Here is a 19608-nt window from a genome sequence, read left to right on the forward strand (position 1 = left end):
GATGCGGTTTGAGGTACACTTTGACTCATTTGGATTTAGCTTTAGTAATGTTGAATTAATGGACACCCCTGAGGAAGCAGAAACCAGTCACAAATGACTTGCTACTGACATCTTCTGGTCAGGGGACATATTGTTTCTCCGAAGGCTAGGTTACATGTCACATGCCCATTTCAGTGTGTTCTCAAATGATTTTAGAGGGAATGTATATACAAATAGAACCCTCTGACCAGCCATTATTTAAAAGTACAGTAACACCAGTTCCATCCCTGTCCATATTAGAAAATAAGAATATAATTGTGTTCAACTACCCTGTCACAGCTGCAGTTGAACAGGGTGGGTGTCAATTAGATATTTTAGAAACAAGGGGAGGATGTTAATAAAATAGTATATGCAGATGGCGATATGCATCCATTTATTTTTTACAATGATGGCACGTGATAGTTTGCCTGGCAAGCAGGATCAGAAGATCCTCCCCCCCAATCGGATTATCTTATTGTAGTCTCAGTGGGGCTAGCCTGAATGGAGAACTTATTCAATTTATTCAGGCTCTCTGAGGACTTTAAAAATGGCTTTTTCATTTGTCCCCATATCCAGGGAAGGCAACTCCACTTCTCTCCAGGCGTTCTGAATTTAGTATGTAGGTCAGTTTCTTCCTCTGGTCCCAGAACTTCAGAGACAGGCATTTTCTGTCGACTCCACATTCATGGGAGATTTTTGGGCATGATACTATGATTGATGTTGATTTGGACCTTCCATGAATGTGAATCTCTACAACCCCTGTATGTTTTCTGTACAGGTAGAAAATGTTTCCCTGTCAAGTGGGTTTTTTGAGTATGTGCTTCATTTGTTTGAAGTTATTGTGCAACTTGTTTGGCAATTGTTTTGTAAAATAAATACATATCTGTGTCCCTTATTGTTTTGGTTCATGCTTTGGTAATACAAACAATTGGTGCACAAGACAGTTAATTTATTGAGTGCAAATGTGATTTATTGAAATTGTCGTCCTGTGGATAGATATTGCCATTCACATTTCCCTTCCTCTGTTTTTATATAGTGTTTGAATGATTCTTATGTAGGATGTCTTATTTCCTAAGGTAGTTCCACACTGGAATGATCATAAAAGCAGAGAAAATAGGTGTGTCATTTTCAACAAAACCTCCTGGTTTAAATCTACAGACACAAAAATACTGCCGATTGGTTAAATACGAAGAACATCCCGCCCTCGACAGCTTTGCCTGTCTATCATTGGTTGAAACGATTTGGGAGCTCGCGAGAGGAGGAGATCGGTCTCCAATGGTGACATGATGTAGCCGCAGCAAATGCTTCACTGCATGTAAGAAAAACAAATGCATCCACGGATTAAACATACTAGTACTAGCTATCTTTACTTTGATACCTATGTGTGCAAGCTTGCAGATTTGCAGCTGAGTGTATTTTCTTTTTGACGCGAACGTTACATTTGCAGTCAGTTCAATTTGGCTGTCACGGTCAACTAGCCAGCGAGCCCAGCTGCCTGAATTGACAATTAGCAAGACTCACGGTAGCCAGATAGGTCAGGTATCTTCAAACATTCAAGACAGCTGGCTAGCTAGCTAGCTAGCTCTCATGGTTTCCAGCTGCTCGCTTGTAGTCTTTATCAAAGGTGCTGTGACAGATGGGAAGCGAACGTCAACATACCATAAGCTAACCGTCTAACGACGAAAGACAGGCAGCATTACCAGGCTACAGTTGTTGATCAAACTGCAATGCCAATGAAGAAAGAACAATCAAGACAATAATTTGCTTCTACAGTAAAGGCATCGTAGAAGGTGAGTGACGGCTTGATGATGTATTCGAAGTGAACGAGTTTGGTAGATTGATAGCAAAGTTGTTGACCACCTTTGTGTGGTTGTGCCTTGCTAGGTAAACGTTGCTATCCACCTTGTCAATCACAATCAATTGAAATTAGCAGTCAGCTACAGTAGCATTAGTTAGCCAGTTGCAGAAGTAGCCTACTACTTTGCATATGAGAACTTCTTGAGACGTTGTTAGCTAGTAGCTAGCGAACTAGACCAGCAATACATTTATCAAATTTAAAGAAACTAGACAAATATAAGACACCTGAAATGTCTTGTGTGTGGCCAGCTATTCAGTTAGGAGTTTCTCCAGAGCAAGCTAGTTAGCTATCTACACTGAAGACTACAGTGCAAATATTTTGCGCAACGTCCCTTCGTTTTTTATCTGGCTGATTATATTAGGATGTTGGAGGATAACAAAGGGTGGGAGTTTTGAAATGTCATGAAATGCATGCGTTCTAGCTTGCTAGCCACTGTACGGTAGTTTACCAAACGTTAGTTGAGTAAATGTCTTGCTTTTTTCAAGGTCTTTTACTTCAAATCTGTATATTTGAAGAAAACCAAACTGGCAGAAATGGACGAACAAAGTGTTGAGGTATGTGCACCTTAGCTTGTAGGTTTCTATTTGCGTATTAACCTTACAGTATGACTGAAAAGATTAACAACCATAACACACTCTCTGCAGAATGATTTCAAGCTTTTCTGATCTCAGGATCCATCAATGCTTACTCTGTTACTGGCCCCATGCCAGTTGCTTTAGACTGTGGGTTTTCTGTTCTAAATATAGCCTGCCCAACCAGGCAGACATTTAGATTTGTCCGTTGACCAGCTAGACTATAATGCAAATTGATTTGTGGGATTTTTGTACCCCTGCCGTGTGACCTTCGTGCTGGGATCTACCATGACAGTTTTATTAGTCATTCATTGGAGTCAAAGTAGTCCAAAATCAATCATGTCCTTTTGGGAGGGGTTATGGAAACACACCCAAATAGTGCTACACATTTGAGTCAGATGTAATGGCAACAGTTGAAAACAACAGTGTACAGTTACTACATTCCTCATGCTTGTCAAGTTCAACATTGTTAATAAGCCTGCAATGTTAACAATGTCCCCCCCCCCACACCCATATCTGGTAATAAAGCAACTCCTTGTTTTTTTTCTGCTCAGAGTATTGCAGAGGTGTTTCGCTGTTTCATCTGCATGGAGAAGCTGAGGGATGCTCGCCTCTGCCCCCACTGCTCCAAACTCTGCTGCTTCAGCTGCATACGGGTGAGCCCGCCACCAGGGGGCGCCACACAGGCAATCAGGCCAGCTCATTAGCCTACATTAGTACAGCTGGAGTAGCAAGGACACACACACACAAAATAAATCTGTTTCTTCTACTAGAACAGCAAAGACCCTGTATATTCTCTGGTCAAGCAAAAACAAATATTAAACCACATATCAGCGCATATCATCTATGTACTGGTTGAAACAAAATGAAGTGTATCCAAATGCTGGAACATTTTAAGCATGTGTGAGTAAGCATAGTCTGATTTGTTATGGCCAGTTCTCATAATTTAGTATTGATGAACCTCTTTGTTGTCTGTTGACAGCGCTGGCTGACGGAGCAGAGAGCCCAGTGCCCACACTGTCGGTAAGCCCTGCCTCTACTGGAGCACTGCCTCTACTGGAGCACTGCCTCTACTGGAGCACTGCCTCTACTGGAGCACTGCCTCTACTGGAGCCCTGCTCTGTATTCCTGTCCTGAATGCAGCACATCTCTTTGATGGCAGTGCCAAATGTACCTCTTTAAGATTCAGGGTGCAGAGCTCAACCTAAGGGATTATGTATTGATTTTTTTTACAATTCACTGTGAGTACAGATCTAGTGCCAGTGCATACCAATTCTTTACTTAAAGAAGTTTAATGGAGTCCTTGTTGATACGGCCTTAAAAGGTATTATAGCTTTAGGAGATCTGTATCTTTCCTTGGGTAATTGTTTTGTTGGAACAAATGGATGTTTCCAACTGTTTCTTTTTCTTTCTTTTTTTATAGCCCCAGGATTTATCTGACATTGATGTTGTCTCGGAGAGTTGTCATTCCTTGTTAAGGCTGATAAGATGTGTGTGTGTGTGTGTGTGTGTGTTTAGGGCGCCTCTGCAGCTTCGAGAGCTGGTGAACTGCCGCTGGGCAGAGGAGGTGACCCAGCAGTTGGACACCCTGCAGCTCTGCAACCTCTCCAAACACGAGGAGAACGACAAGGACAAGTAGGTCCTCTGCTCCCCCAGCTCCCCTGTCCCCCGGTGACCTGCACCCGCATTCATCATCACCCTGGCACATCCTCTCCCACTCCCCCCCCCTCCACTTTCCCCTTGTGTATCACGCGCTGTATCCACACCCTACGTATACCCCCCTGTACCCAAAACACCTCTGTAACACTGCCTACACCCGGCTATATTTAGCCTGTACCTGCAGTACAAGGTAAAGGCAACCTAGGAGATTGTGTCCTTTCCCAGCTGCAACACTTAGCACCTAGCTAGCACATGGCAAGCTGCCTAGCCTTTGTATACATAAATAGGTTTCTAGATTTTATAAAAGGGTTCTCCGAAACCAGTTCCTCTGGCAACATATAACTCTAATTGTTCTGGATTGTGAGTCGGTTACGTGTCGTCCGTGTGCTTGACCTCCCCAGGTGTGAGAACCACCATGAGAAGCTCAGCGTGTTCTGCTGGACCTGCAAGAAGTGCATCTGCCACCAGTGTGCCCTGTGGGGAGGCATGGTAGGTCCCTCAGAGAGAGAGAGAGGCCTGTTCTGGGCGGACAGACCTCACTGTGTCGACCTTGCTCGCTTTTTGAAGTCTTCTGTCTGACATGCGGCCGTTACAGAAACCGCACACCAGGGCCAATGTGTTTTATTTTTTAAGGTTGATTGTAATATGGTTTTGTAAACCCCCATGTTGTCACCCACGTGCTCCTGTCTCGTGTCAGCATGGCGGCCACACCTTCAAGCCCCTGGCTGAGATCTACGAGCAGCACGTGACCAAGGTGAACGAGGAGGTGGCCAAGCTGCGCCGCCGTCTCATGGAGCTCATCAGCCTGGTGCAGGAAGTGGTAAGAACGCTGTCAGTCTTAAGAAAATGATTTACAATGAGATGCAAGGGGGTTTCCTACTACTTTCCTAACACTACTTCTCCACTAGATGGCATAAGAGGCTAAGAAATTAGAAGTTGGGTGTTTGTTTGGAAAGAACATAACGCTCATGTATGCCTCTAAATCAAACTCCGATGGCGGTCGCTGTCCTTGACTCTCGTTTGGAATCCCAGGAGAGGAACGTGGAAGCGGTGAGGGGGGCGAAGGACGAGCGCGTGAGAGAGATCCGCAACGCTGTGGAGATGATGATCGCCCGCCTGGACAACCAGCTCAAGAACAAACTCATCACGCTCATGGGTGCGCCGCCGCCGCCGCCGCCCGAGGCATGCATCCGGATGGGCCCGTGTCAAACGAACAGTGACTACATGTTTGTATATGTTTTGGGCCCACTCCAGGTCAGAAGACCTCCCTCACCCAAGAGACGGAGCTGCTGGAGTCTCTCTTGCAGGAAGTGGAGCACCAGGTACGCGTCCTTGACCCCCCAAAAAGCCCAATATTTTGTTTGTTTTTTCTTTTTTGGGGGGTTTGACACACTTAAAGGTTCACGCGTGCAACGTCACTGACAGTAACGGTGTCAATCAGTATATCGGGGGTCATTAGACGTTTGCTGTTCCTGTACAAAAGCCACAGTAGATTTGCCACCAGTTCACAAACCCGCTTATTCTTGCAGGACATATTGAATTGTCCGTTGCTTTGCGGCGGCAGTTGTTTAGGCGGAGAGTGTGAAGTGAGTTGCCTTATTTCCGTGGCAGGCTAGCCACGCCAATCACAATGCACTATGGGTAGCCTTATGGGAAGGTGGCATGCACAGGCTCTTGAACAGCCTTTCTCAACCCTGGACCTCAGGGCCCACTGTCTGAGTGGTCGTTATAACGACCACTCATTTGAATCAGGTGTGTTGGAGCAGGGAAACATCTAGAACGTACAGGAGAGTGGGTCCTGAGGACCTGGGTTGAAGACCTGCTCTAAAGGGTGAAAAATGCAATTCAGGAGGTATAGGCAATATGGTGGAGGTTTAAGGGGTTTGTACTTGTCCTACTTTACCACAGTACAGCTGAGGTACAAGAGGCCACTTAAAATTGTTGAGCTGGTACCCTTTTTCCCCCCCCGAGGACTCATTTAGAAGCTTGTATCAGAAGCAAACTTCCATGATTGACTGGTGAATTGTGTCCAAAGAGTGAAGAAAATCAGGAGTTCATGGAGGGAGTGTGCAGAGGTTTTATGGAGTTTAAGTTATTGATTGACACAAGCTTGATAAGCCATGGTTTTCTGTTCTTAAAGACATATTTTTAGTCTGGAAACGAGGGCAAAAGTATATTATCCTTTCAACAACCCAACTGTCAGTCTGCTGTTCCAATCCAGCCATCTCTCAGGGCTCGTTCACTCCAGAAACCCCTCACTCCTACAGCCATCTCTTGATTCACTCTGGATTCCCCGAATTACAATTTTTGGAATACAGTTGAGATTGTGTGGACTGAATTCAGTTGTATATCTAGCTGATGAGATGGCTCAAGAGTAGAGGTGACTAAGTGTGTGTGTGTGTGGTTCTATAGTTGCGCTCCTGCAGCAAGAGTGAGCTGATCTCCAAGAGCCCAGAGATCCTGCTCATGTTTCAGCAGGTCCACCGCAAACCCATGCAGTCCTTTGTGACCACACCAGTGCCCCCAGACTTCACCAGGTACTGTACTAAACTCTACACCTACACCAAGGCCCAGGCACTAAACTCCTAGTCTATACAAAACTCACCATGTTAATTACGCCTAAATCTACATGAAGCCATGAATCTATTCTCATAGCCCAAAGTCTATACTCTAATCCTGTACTTAACCTCCGATTTATATGAATCCACAGGTCTAACTTTTTAGATACTGGATGTACTAAGCCATAGTAACTATACCTTACCCCAAACCTATACTAAACTCTGGTTCTGTACTCAACCCTAAGTCTATATTCAATCCTAGGACTATACGTAACCCAAAATATAAGTATATAGTATAAGTAACCTTGTACCTAACCCTAGATCTGTTAACTAGTCTGGTTCAAATGAGGTCTGATGACTGACCTGACTCTATAGTCATCATGTAAATGAGAATCCTGCTTTTAATAAGTCTGAATATTTAATGTCATGTTTACATGTGACTCATACTGCAGACAGATATTTTTATTCATGTAATGGATATTTGATGACATTGAGCTCTGTAATTATGGAAATGTCTCTCTCCACCCTTCCTCCTTCTGTGTCTCTCTCCTTCTCCCTCCCTCCCTCTCTTTCGGTCTCTCTCTCTCTGTCTGCAGTGAGCTGGTTCCTGCCTATGACTCGAGCACTTTTGTTCTGGCAAACTTCAGGTAAAGAATGTCATCGCTGTGACAATGCTGCTTGTCGAAGCCGCAGTATTCTAACCAATGGAAAACCCAGAGATGTACTTAATTTCTCTTAGAATGACTTGTCCTGTCTCTACACCAAACCTATCCTATATTCTCATTTCCTGCATAGCAATACAGAGTACACAGTTGTGTTTGGTTGCTCTTGATTTTGGGTTGCCAGGTCCAGCACCCTGATTAAGTGCTCACGCACTAGCTGCTAATTAGCGTGTGACTGATCATATATTAGCATCACTAGTAGAGCTGGGAGGTGATGCTTCCGTCAAGTCTGCCTGGGACACAGTGGTCCGTCGTAATGAGCGGTTTCCCATGCATTCGGCCCTTTCACCGAGAATAAGTTAGACGCTTAATTGTGAAATGAGTAAGCAAGGTGTGTTGCGTCTTCTTCTTTTTGTGTGTGCGTGTGTGTGTGGACCCTAGCACCCTAAGACAGCGAGCAGACCCCGTGTACAGCCCCCCTCTGCAGATTTCAGGACTCTGTTGGAGGCTCAAGGTTTACCCGGTCAGTGCTACATCCGCTCTGGAAGGTCGAGGCTCTGCAATGCTCGACGTTACTCTGCTTTAAGATGTGTGAAAGATGTTTGATTTCCTTATTGATTCGTATTATTATCATTGATATATTTTTAAAACCTGGGTCTTTACGATTTGTTCTATCCCTATCCAGGATGGCAATGGTGTCGTACGTGGCAACTATTTATCGGTTTTCCTGGAGCTGTCTGCCGGACTTCCGGAAACATCCAAGTAAGTCCCTGCCGTCTTTTTCAAAAAGTCCCCCTCCCCTCCGCCCACAGGATGAGCCAGACTGACCGGATGTTGCGTGTCTTCTCCAGATACGAGTACCGCGTGGAGATGGTCCACCAGGCGTCCAGCGACCCCACCAAGAACATCATCCGGGAGTTTGCCTCGGACTTTGAGGTGGGCGAGTGCTGGGGCTACAACCGCTTCTTCCGCCTGGACCTGCTGGCCAGCGAGGGCTACCTCAACATGCAGACGGACACCCTGGTCCTCAGGTGGGCTTGCGGAGCGCTGGGTCCACCACCGCACGGTTATGACCTTCCGAAAGTCCCGTTCGATTTGAATGCATCCATCCAACAATTGGAAACCCTTCTTTTCTCGTCTCGTCAGTTTTGCGGGTGCCCCTTTCAGAATTGAACCGTTGCCATCTTGAAATGTGCTCGAGTGCGTGTACGCTTCCAGTCCAGAACCCCTCTATTTAGCCATTTGTATCTGTACCGCGTGATGTCTGGACGGAGGGTGACCCAGAAACAAGGGGGAAGGTACTGTCATCCTGTGTGCTTGTAGAAGGTGACCTCGGCCTCGTGTTGTCCCTGTGCAGGTACCAGGTGCGCTCCCCGACCTTCTTCCAGAAGTGCAGAGACCAGTACTGGTACATCAGCCAGCTGGAGTCAGCCCAGACCAGCTCCATCCAGCAGATCAACAACCTCAAAGAGGTGGGGGGCTGATAGCACAGGGGACAGAAACCAACCGCTTGTCTACTACCAGTTTGTGTGACTCTGCTCGCTTCCGAGATTGCCAAGTGCATCGGCATGCATTTCTGTCCGGTTTTAGTCGTCGCTACTGTAATAGCTCAAAAGTACTTTTGAGGTCTGTTTAGAGTTCGACAGAGTTGAGGTTTTTGGGACTTTCGCGGGGCCTTTCAGGGCTCACGCTCTGCGTTTCATTCGGTCCCCAGAGGCTGGCCATCGAGCTGTTCCGCAGACAGAAGTCTCGCGGCTCGTCCCCTCCCGACTCGCACCTGGGCCCCTCGGCCTCGGAGAGAGACCAGCGCTCCGGGAAGAGCAGCCGGGCCGAGGACGGCAGCCCGACCTCCACCGTGGAGGCCAAGGAGGATGAGGAGGAGGAGGAGGAGGAGCGCACCCAGCACGATGACTCGAATGTAAGTTATCTGTTCTTGGTGTGTGTGTGTGTCCTTCGAGCAAGAGTGTCCACAATGAGATGTGTCTGCCTGTGTGAGAGAACAATTGCCTGTCTTTTTAATGGGATTTACCTGTAAATTGGTTCGAAGCCTCCATCAGTGTCAAGACTGTGAATCTGTTCTCATTGTTTTTCATATCGGTGTCTGACTGGAATTGATGTCTTAGCAAAAACAACCCATCAAGAGACTACGGCCCGAGACCAAATTAGATTTCAGGAACACGGAAAAATCGTTCCAACTTTTCTCCCACTTGAAACCGTCACCATTGCTCCTATTCGAGTGCCGACCTCAGCACGCCTTACCGGAGAGGTGTGTCATGTAGACGGGGCCCGCGGGAGAATTGGAAGAAACGTCCTTCGTCAGCGTTTAAGTTTGGAACTAGATGTTGTTGTCTTGTGACAGGCGATGACTCAAGCTTTGGGAGGGGGGGAGAGAGAGGGATGCTCCACAGGGGACGCAGTCTTTTTTTACATTTAGTCATTTAGCAGACGCTCTTATCCAGAGCGACTTACAGTAAGTACAGGGACATTCCCCCCGAGGCAAGTAGGGTGAAGTGCCTTGCTCAAGGACACAACGTCAGTTCGCATGACCGGGAATCGAACTGGCAACCTTCGGATTACTAGCCCGATTCCCTCACCGCTCAGCCAACAGACTCCCCACAGATTTTTTCCATCAACGTTGCATTTTTTTCATTCCAGCGTCGGTTGGTTTATTGAACGTCGCGCCAATATCCTAGCATGTCCTTTTCCCACTGAGGTCCATCTCTGCCCACGGAGCAGTTTGAATGGGAACGTTGTGGTCAGGGCCTGTGTGGATGCTGGGTCACGAACGTGGCGTGTTGAGGTTGGGTCACTAATGTGGCGTGTTGAGGTTGGGTCACGAACGTGGCGTGTTGAGGTTTGGTCACTAACGTGGCGTGTTGAGGTTTGGTCACTAACGTGGCGTGTTGAGGTTGGGTCACTAACGTGGCGTGTTGAGGTTGGGTCACTAACGTGGCGTGCTGGGGTGTGTTCAGGACCTGTCTGACGGGGACCTAGAGGTGGACTGCCTGACCGGAGACGAGGAGGTGAACCCTCTGGACGGCAGCAGCACCTCAGGCAGCTCCACGGCAACCAGCAACACTGAGGAGAACGACATCGACGAGGAGACCATGTGAGTGAAACACTGACATAAAAAATAAATAAAGTAAAAATCCTTCCAGAACAGGAAAGAACAGGGTTCGGTACTTGTAGGCTGCCTGTGGAAGAAGTTATGCCTCATGCACTTTTACATTATTTAGGGATAAGGAGTCTCTGGGAGACTGTCTGGTCCTTTCTGACGGAGGAAAGCCGTCGTCTTTCCTTTCATCTACACTAATCATTCGAAAGCAGCTCGTTTACCTTTTGTCAAGATGATTGACAAGGAAAGGTCTGGAGAAATAGATCTGCTTTGATGTGAGTCGTGTAGCAGGCGGAGAGTTGCGTTCGGAGACTCACAGCCTCCCCTTGTTTGGTGATGTTGTCGGCACTCTCTCTTTATCTCTCTCTTTCTATCTTTCTCTCTATCTCTTTCTCTGTTTCTCTCTCTCTCTCTCCACCCCCTCACAGTCAGCTCACACCAGATGAGGCGGCCATGAGTCATCATGAATCCTGGCTGCCCGTCTCTGCCTTGCCTGTCTGTCTACCCTGCCTGTCTATCTACCCTCCCTCTCTGCGTGCCTTTCTGTCTACCCTCCCTCTCTGCGTGCCTTTCTGTCTACCCTCCCTCTCTGCCTGCCTTTCTGTCTACCCTGCATCTGCGTGTCTGTCTGTCTACCCTGCCTCTGCGTGCCTGTCTGTCTACCCTGCCTGTCTGTCTACCCTCCCTCTGCGTGCCTGTCTGTCTACCCTGCCTCTGCGTGCCTGTCTGTCTACCCTGCCTGTCTGTCTACCCTCCCTCTGCGTGCCTGTCTGTCTACCCTCCCTCTCTGCGTGCCTGTTATACCGAACATGAGGACTCTTTCTCTGCTCTCCTGGCCCTCATACGTACTAGCCGGCAAGAACACACACGCACACACTCATTCTTCCACATTAGGCAAATACAGTATAAAGAGGGTGTATATATATATGCACATAGACGGGACAGAAATAGTCTTTTTTTAATCTTATTTTTTGTTGTTAAATCCAGGCCTCTCTGAAATGCTCTAAATCATGTCGGTTCACAACGTATGCTTTTAGCAAGTAATCTGTCCAGGCCCCGTGGGGTAAGACCACAGTCACCCCCCCCCCCCCCCCCCCCCCCCACTGATCCACCCACAAGGAACATCCCCATCCTCCCTCCTCAACGAAATGCCGGAAGGGCTTTTTTTCTCTCTCTTTTTTTTCCCCCCCTCTTTCTTTCTCTTCCCTCGTTTCCTTCCCTCGCCTTTTGCCAGATGCTCCCAGATGCGTTGATCTGCCGTTTGTCGCTCTATAAATACTAGGGCCGCGCTCAGACGGGAGAAGGGGCACAGCTGGAGGTCTGAGTCATCCGGCTTCCGAGGCCGAGACGATGGCTCCGCCGCTGCTCGGCTGCCCCGCCCCTCCTCGTGTCGTCCTCCTTCTCCCTCCGGGGTAGCCGAGGAATGTACAACACACACGCACACATACTTGGGCTGTGCCCGCACACACAAACACACATACTGGTACAGACTAACTGACATACTCGCATGTATAAGCATTTAGTCTTTCCCAGTATACATATTGAAAAGGGGTGTGTGTGCGTTGTGAGGGAGAACAGGCTGAAGGCTCTTTTAAGGTGTGTGTGCTTGGACCCACTGCCTTAATGCAGTGTCCATTTCATCACAAGAGTGGTGGATGCGGGAAACTTGCCGTGTAATCGCCGGGAGTTTATCGGTCAGATAAAGCAGATACATTTTCAGTTTGAATCCTGTTTTGAATGTCAGTGGAAGCACGAATGGCCCTCAGAAGTGGCCATCGCCCTGGTAATAACTATCGTAAACCTGTTCTGTGAGGATGCCGTGTGACTGTCTTCCTGTTGCTCAAACGCCCTCGGTGTCCGTGACTGGGAGCACTCAGCGCTGTGTTCTGTCCCGTCAGGTCTGGGGAGAACGATGTGGAGTTCAGTGGGAACCTGGAGATGGAGGAAGGAGAGCTGCCGGACGACGTGGCCGGAGCAACAGGTCACCCCCTCTCCCTGGCTCTGGCTCTCTTTCACTGGCTCTCTTTCACTGGCTCTCTTTCACTGGCTCTCTTTCACTGGCTCTCTTTCACTGGCTCTCTTTCACTGGCTCTCTTTCACTGGCTCTCTTTCACTGGCTCTCTTTCACTGGCTCTCTTTCTTTCTCTCTCCCTCTCTCTCCCTCTCTCTCCCTCTCTCCCTCTCTTTCTCTCTCTCTTTCTCTCTCTCTTTCTCTCTCTCTTTCTCTCTCTCTTTCTCTCTCTCTTTCTCTCTCTCCCTCTCTCTCTCCTTCTCTCTCTCCTTCTCTCTCTCCATCTCTATCTTTTTCGTTCCTTCGCTCTTTCCTCTCCCCCTCATTTATGACATCTTCGTGTGTGTAATCGGGGTAAAAAAAAAAAGGATGAGTCATCGGTGCTACAAGGTTGTCATGGGCGCTGATGTGGAATGTCAAAGCAGTTTGTGTGTACTGCATTTTAGGTTCGAAAGGTGCTAGGATTGGAGGGTTTAATCCTTGCCAAAGGAGAGGGCAGAGCTTCCTGCATAACGCGGCTGTCCCCCTAGCATGCATGAAGGGAACGCACCTCATTGCGACCCCCTGCTGTGCTGGAATCAAGCAGCATGTTATTATCCACCTTTTGTTGAGAATCGAAATTTCCCATAATTAAAATTGTCAGCCACGATGCAAAAACACAAGCAAATTATAGAGGCGTCAAGTTAATGTTCAATTCACTCAATTTCTCTCAGTAGCAGGGTATTTTAGGGCAGTTTCTGAACTTAAACATCACCCGTCGCTATGTGCGTGGTCGGCCCGCCCACGTTGTGATGCAAAAAACGCTACATTCCTGCATAGCGGCGCGAGTGCGTCACATTCGACACGGATGAACAATGGCGTCAAACGGTTAGATATTAAAAGCGGCAAATCCATTATTCCAAGTTGGAGGCCTGATAGTGGTGAGATGGGGGGGGGTATTCATATTCAAATTTATTCATTAAACATTGGCTGCAAAGTGGATTATCATGGCAGCCATTACGCCGTCTATCTCAAACAGTTCCCCCCCCCCACCACCACCACCACCCCTTTAATCTGGCCTCTATTCAGCCCCTCATTGTATGCCGACTTGAATGATTTTTCGGCCCGCTCTCTCTACGCACAAGCTTGGCTAATACCTTCCCCTGAAGTGACGAGAGACTTAATCTTGGTGAGCGTTGTCAGTCTCCATCCCGCTGGCCTACAGATGGAGCTAAATATATATATATACTTAAAGCAGTGTAACTGGACCGTTTAGAGGGTAAACTCTACCTGAAACGCATGTCAACCACCACCAGTTGTCTGAACCTCAGAATTAGACTTTTTACAACTTTATTGATTAACCTGGTAAATTGGTCTCAAGACGTGTACTTGGGCATCAGCCACTCCATTCATTTCAAAACCAACTTGAGGACTGATGCCTCGGCCTCAATATGTACGATTTTGTGACTCTGAACACCCCCCTCCTCCCTCCCACCTTCCCCCCCCCCAGGAGGCTCCAACCCCAGCGGGCGCTCCCAGAGGCGGGGTGGTGGAGGCCTGTCCTCGTCCCAGGGGGGCAGCAGCCTGCTGGAGATCGACCCGGTCATCCTCATCCAGCTGCTGGACCTGAAGGAGCGCAGCAGTGTGGAGTCCCTGTGGGGGCTGCAGCCCCGACCCCCCGCCTCGCTGCTGCACAGCCAAGGTACCCAGACCCCCAGCCCAGCCCCTAAGTATCCAGACCCCCAGCCCACCCTGCCTCCCACAACCCCCAGACACGAGGGAATTGAAGTAGGCCTTTCGTGTCACACGGTGATCTGCTCCTCAGATGGAGAGATGGAAGAGAAACCATGACCCTCTGTTTTATCCCTCGCTCTCGCTCTCTCTCTCTCAGTCCAAGCCCACTCCAGGAAGGAGAGGGAGCGACGGCCTCAGGCTGTGCGGAGGTCCACCCCCGACTCCGGGGTTCTGATCCGCCTCAAGGCCCAGATGGCGGAGGTCCGCAGCAAGATGTCGGACGTCAAGTGTCAGCTGGAGGCGCGCGGGGCCGGGGAGGCCCGGGCCGGGCCCTCGGGGGTGGAGCAGGGCCCCTCCCACCACATGGACTCAGAGCTGGGAAGCTGCCGGAAGCCCACTGAGCTGGACCTTCTGGGGAAAGTTGCTGGGGCTTCGAGGCACTGTCGCTCTGGTGAGGAGCTAGCTGAGCACACACACACACACTCTAACATGAATCACGCACTAGTCCGCAGACTTAGCGTTTTAAGAACTGCTCGAGAGATGCCCGTTCCATCGACCTTCGCCACCGCTAGCGACGCTCATGCTAACACTGCACGTGTGTGTTTGCGTCAGGAGGGAAGAAGTCCCCCAAGCTGGAGGGGGCCGTGTCGAGCGGCACCCTGGTCCTGAGGAGGAACATGGAGGGGGGGGAGAAGGAGCTGAGGGGAAGCGCGGGCGGCGATTCAGCCAGCGAACACAGCCTCTGTCCGCGGGACAACCCTGTTGGAGCTGAAGGTCAGTAGACTACTAGATCTGGGGGGGACCACTGATTGATCAGTGTCGGGGGGATGGAACTTTCTCCAACATCTGCATCAGTCAAACTTAACTCGACGTCCAAAACGATAGGTCATAACCTACTTCAAAATTCAGTTTCTTCCATTTACTGATTTGTCAGTCAAAACGAATGTCGGGCAACCGTAAGATGTACTAGCGTTGTGTGTGTGTGTGTATCCCAGGAGCCCTGAAGCCCTGCAGCGTGCACAGCTCCCCCCCCTCCCTCTGCAGCTCCTCAGACAAGCCCAGCAGCCCCAAGCAGGAGGAGCCGCACCCGTACGGGGCCGTGGGGCCCGACCTCTACAGCCTGGGGGGCCTCAACGGCCTCTCCACCGCCTCCAAGACCCGCAGGACCCAGCGGGCCTCGGGGTAAACGCCCAGCATCACTCTGGAAACGGGGGGGCTTTGAAGCAGCAGAATTGTCCAATGATCAGTGGTCTACAGCGGCGCATTTGTTGGGGCTACAGTCGATGAATTTACTACGCAAAAACTGCTACATTGGTTCTAGTCCAACAACCTGAAAGCAGGAACGAAAAAGGAAATGTTTGGACGGTGACTCGTTATAAAGCTCCAAATTTGCCTGATCAAGAAAACCGTTGATATACGCCGAAGTCGCTTGCCAAAGCCTCTGCAAATTAGTAGGCTAATGTCTTCTGTTGGGCGTCCTAATTGTTTTGGGTTCTGTGATTTACTTCAGGTTGCCAAGCAACCTTGGCTGGGCCATGAAAGATTGAGATGAGTAGAAACAGAGTTGAGACAACCTCTGTGGTAAAGCTCAGTTGCATTAGTGTGGTACCGATGCCCAGTTTTTCATTATATGCGTCCCAGTGGACTAGCAGAGAGATCTGAAAGGAAGCACAGCAGTGGGTGTATATATATATAGATATATATATATATATATATATCTATATATATATATATAGATATATATATATATATATATATATATATATATATATATATATATATATATATATATATATATATATATATATATATATATATATATATCTATATATATATATCCCTCCTGTAACCCGCAAGCACCTCCTATCGACTGAGCTGTTGCAGACTCATCTTCCAGCCGCGTATCCGCTCAGGAGATGGTCCGTGTGAGCTCGGCCTCCCTGTAGTGAGGTCTTCTGGGGTCATGTGACCATTTTGAAGGGGTTGTTGTGAAAGACTCTGACAGTGAGGGAACTGTGAGCTCGTCCATTGACACTCCCCCCCCTCCCTCTCTCTCTTCCCTTGTCTGTGTCCCTAGGGCGGGCGTGCTGACAGACAGCTCCCTGGACTGTGACCTGGAGGACGCGGGCGAGATCCTCCACCAGTCCCTGCTGTCCCTGACCGAGGGGTCCTCGTCACGCGCCGACGAAGGTGAGCCCCCCCCCCCCCCCCCCGCCACAGTCCTCCCTCTGTTCCTGCAGTGCCAGATGCGTGGAGACGTTGGCACCAAGCATGGCCGATCCCTTTTGTCTTCCATCCCCTAATTGCACATACCTGCAGTAGGCCATTAGTTGATTGAGTTGGCTATAAACGGCGCTCTTTGCCTCGGGCAGTGATTATGTCGCGCGCTTATCAGGCTTCATCACTCATATTGCTTTTCCCTAAACCGAGCGCTGCCCACTTCACACGAGAAGGTGGGTGACACGTCGCTTTGTTCCCAGCCTCCAACTCGAGATCTACTTGCACTGTGGGGGGTCCTGCTCTGCACCCGTCTCCCCTTCTCTGGTTCCACCTGCCTCGCAGCCCCCTCTCTGGACCACTTCCTGCCATTGAATTGCCTCTTATTAGTTTGCTACTGTTCGCCTCAAGAACTTTTCGAGTACTTTTTTTTTTGTGTGTTGTTTGTTCCCCTCTTTCTCTACCTCCTAATGCCTTTTGTTCCTTTCACGGTCCCCCCGGTCCCCCCCCCCCCCCCCCCCCCCCCCCCCCCCCCTGGTCAGGTCACGTGGGCCAGAAGCCAGCCCTCCACCTGCTGCCGGGCATGAGCAGCGACAGCGAGCTCGACTGCGACACGGAGAACGAGGACGAGGCGGTGGCCCTGGAGGCCGGGGACTGTCGCTACGACGCCAGCACCATGCCCTGCCCAGGTGACGCTCCGCGACACCTCCCTATGGCACATGCGTCCACACTGATTTTCACCCCTTTTTGGTGTCGAAAAAGTCACCGAAAAAAAATGTTAAGCGATGACGCCGACAAGCGTTCGTGTGTTCCTGTTGCCCACCAGAGCTTTTGGGATTTGGAATGGAAGCAAAAAATGATTTGATGTTAATTGTTTTGAAGAGCCTCTTTCACTGAAGTAGCCTCTCTCCTCCTCCCAGGGGACCAGCTAATCTGCGAAGACCTCAACTTCCTGTCGGGAGAGAACACAGAGAGGTGATTCGTCCCCTCCAACATGGCAACCCCCACAGCCTTGTCTTGACCAATCACAGCAATATGGTGTCACCAATGCCGTGTACATAGCTAATACTACGATACACAAGTGCACCTGTATAGATTTGCATGTATTCATACTAGGAACGGGCTAGCATCGTATCCCATAATTCCACAGAACGATACAACCGCAAGAATTCGAATATATTTGTTCGCTTGAAGGAGTCTCAAATCTCATGCTCTGTGTGTCTGTAAGTGTGACGTTTTAAGTTTGTTGTAGGAGGAGCGACGGGAGACATTTGCCAGATCTCACTCTCTATAATTAAGGCTATCCTTACTCCTGAGGCAAGCATACACATGGCATGCAACTAACATCACCCCAGTCAGCAACTCCATTCTTGGACCGGTCCTTGGGGGCAGCTCAAGTGAGGCTTGGTGTGAAAGACCCTTGAAAAGGCCTCTACCTCCAAAGCAGTCTGCATGAGCTCCCTTGCCTTCTCGATTCAATAAGGTGCTATTGATGTATGTTTGGAGGGGCGAGAGACTTGTGCCAGGGGCTGTAATACCCGCTCTCTCCTGGTAAACTGTGTGGGAACACCTCTGCTCTCTGAAAAGCAGCTCTGAAAGCTTCTATTCTGGTCCACCGTCTACTTGTCCGCTTTGTTCGAAACCAGACTGTTTGGTTCGAACAGGTAAAGCAAGCGGTGAGATATCGGAGGGAAAATGGCATAAAGGGTCCATTTGGGCTGCGGTTTCCCAGCCCCCCCCCCCCACCCCTCTCACACACACACACCCGAACCCCTTAACGTACAATTTGCAAGGCTTGGTGCTATTGCTGTTCTCTCTGGCGGACTCCAGTGATCTACCTGCAGTTGATATTGGTGATTGCAGTTTTGCAGTCCAAGGTTATAACACCAGCATGATCTTCAGACTGTTGGAGGATTCATATAATATTATTGCAACTGTCCGGATGCAGAAGTTGATGGCTTGGTTTATCTAAACTTGCTTGAATCACCACACTTTGTGTATTAGCTTGTCTTGTATTCCATCGCGGCACATGGTCATTATAAGGATATATTTCTGGGGTTTTTGTGCATTTCGTTGCAGTGTGTGCGATGTAGTTTATTGGTATGTGTAGGCCAAGAGTGGAGTTTTTCTTTGAGATATGTTAACCTTTTATGGACATTGGGAAAAGTGTATACTCGGCATGGACAAACTAAACACTGACTTGAATACCAACGTGTTCATGGTCCAGTAGGTAAGAGTTTTAGAACTTAAGAATTGGTCTATTTAGAACCTTCTGCTCGATTCCATTCCATTTCGATTCTGTTGAATTGCATTTGTCTTTCAGCGTCTTAAATTCTCTGAATGACCGTCTCCAGATGCATCTGGGCCATTAGTCCACATCATTAATGGGTCTCATCTGATAATGAGGATCAGACCAACAGAGGGGGCTATTCGCACCTAGGAATGTCACTTTGCGCGCTTTGATAATGTACCACTTGATTCCATTTCTATATGTTTCTACCTTTTTCTATGCGACACCCCGCCACCACTAATCGTCTAGACTCCGGCAGAGCGATGAGTAATACGACCCCAATGTGCAGCAGGTCGTCTGGTGGCTCTGTGAAACGCTAAGATCGTCGCCCCCATAATCAGCGGACGTTGCCTGACACGCGTGCAGCGACGCCGTCGCCACACGTTCCCGACTTCCCCTCGTGTCAGTGAGCCTGAGGTCAAAGGCCACGAGAAAAGCAAGTCTGGAGGGGAACAAAATCATAGTTTACACTGTAAATATATTGATACGCGATCTGGGAAATACTTATTTGGCCAATGGGTCAATAGCTTCACAGGAACATGTACGAGTAGAGCGTTCTGTTGTTCTGAAACGCTGCATGCCTCCGACGGTGTGACAGGAGGACTGGTCGCCAAGGTGACCCCTGCTCTGTCCTTGAAAGGATGTCTGTATATATGACTTGTACTCATATGTCTTGGTGTATGCATATTTCTGTGTTCAGAATGTATGTTGACTATGCACATTTCTGTTACTGCTGTGTGTGTGTGTGTGGTTGCAGGAAAGCACTGGAAGACTTAACCTAGAAGTCTGTAAATGTTGGTTCTAGTTTTAATAGATTAAGATTTTGTTTTGGATTGGGCGAGTGTGATGCAGAGTGACTTTTATTTGGTATGTATATTTAGAAACTAACAGAGAATGTGGCACACATAAATAAACTATTTTATGGTTTCTTGGAA

The 19608-nt window shown here is 48.7% G+C and overlaps 1 protein-coding gene across 1 annotated transcript; it reads left to right on the forward strand.

The window, feature by feature from the left end:
- The first annotated feature begins 1400 nt into the window (after positions 1-1400).
- trim37 (tripartite motif containing 37) lies at positions 1401-19608 on the forward strand. The gene is made up of 26 exons (XM_067257602.1): positions 1401-1808; positions 2362-2430; positions 3003-3104; positions 3431-3471; positions 3967-4083; positions 4509-4596; positions 4805-4927; positions 5140-5263; positions 5362-5429; positions 6520-6644; positions 7262-7312; positions 7769-7850; positions 8013-8089; positions 8179-8358; positions 8685-8799; positions 9042-9245; positions 10300-10436; positions 12341-12423; positions 13943-14134; positions 14324-14617; positions 14779-14940; positions 15162-15348; positions 16244-16356; positions 16926-17072; positions 17304-17358; positions 18923-19608. The coding sequence occupies exons 2-26, from the start codon at positions 2410-2412 to the stop codon at positions 18942-18944; spliced, it is 2910 nt and encodes a 969-aa protein (XP_067113703.1). The 5' UTR covers positions 1401-1808; positions 2362-2409; the 3' UTR covers positions 18945-19608.

This window comes from Osmerus mordax, chromosome 19, assembly GCF_038355195.1.
Source record: "Osmerus mordax isolate fOsmMor3 chromosome 19, fOsmMor3.pri, whole genome shotgun sequence".
Classification (NCBI taxonomy): domain Eukaryota; kingdom Metazoa; phylum Chordata; class Actinopteri; order Osmeriformes; family Osmeridae; genus Osmerus; species Osmerus mordax.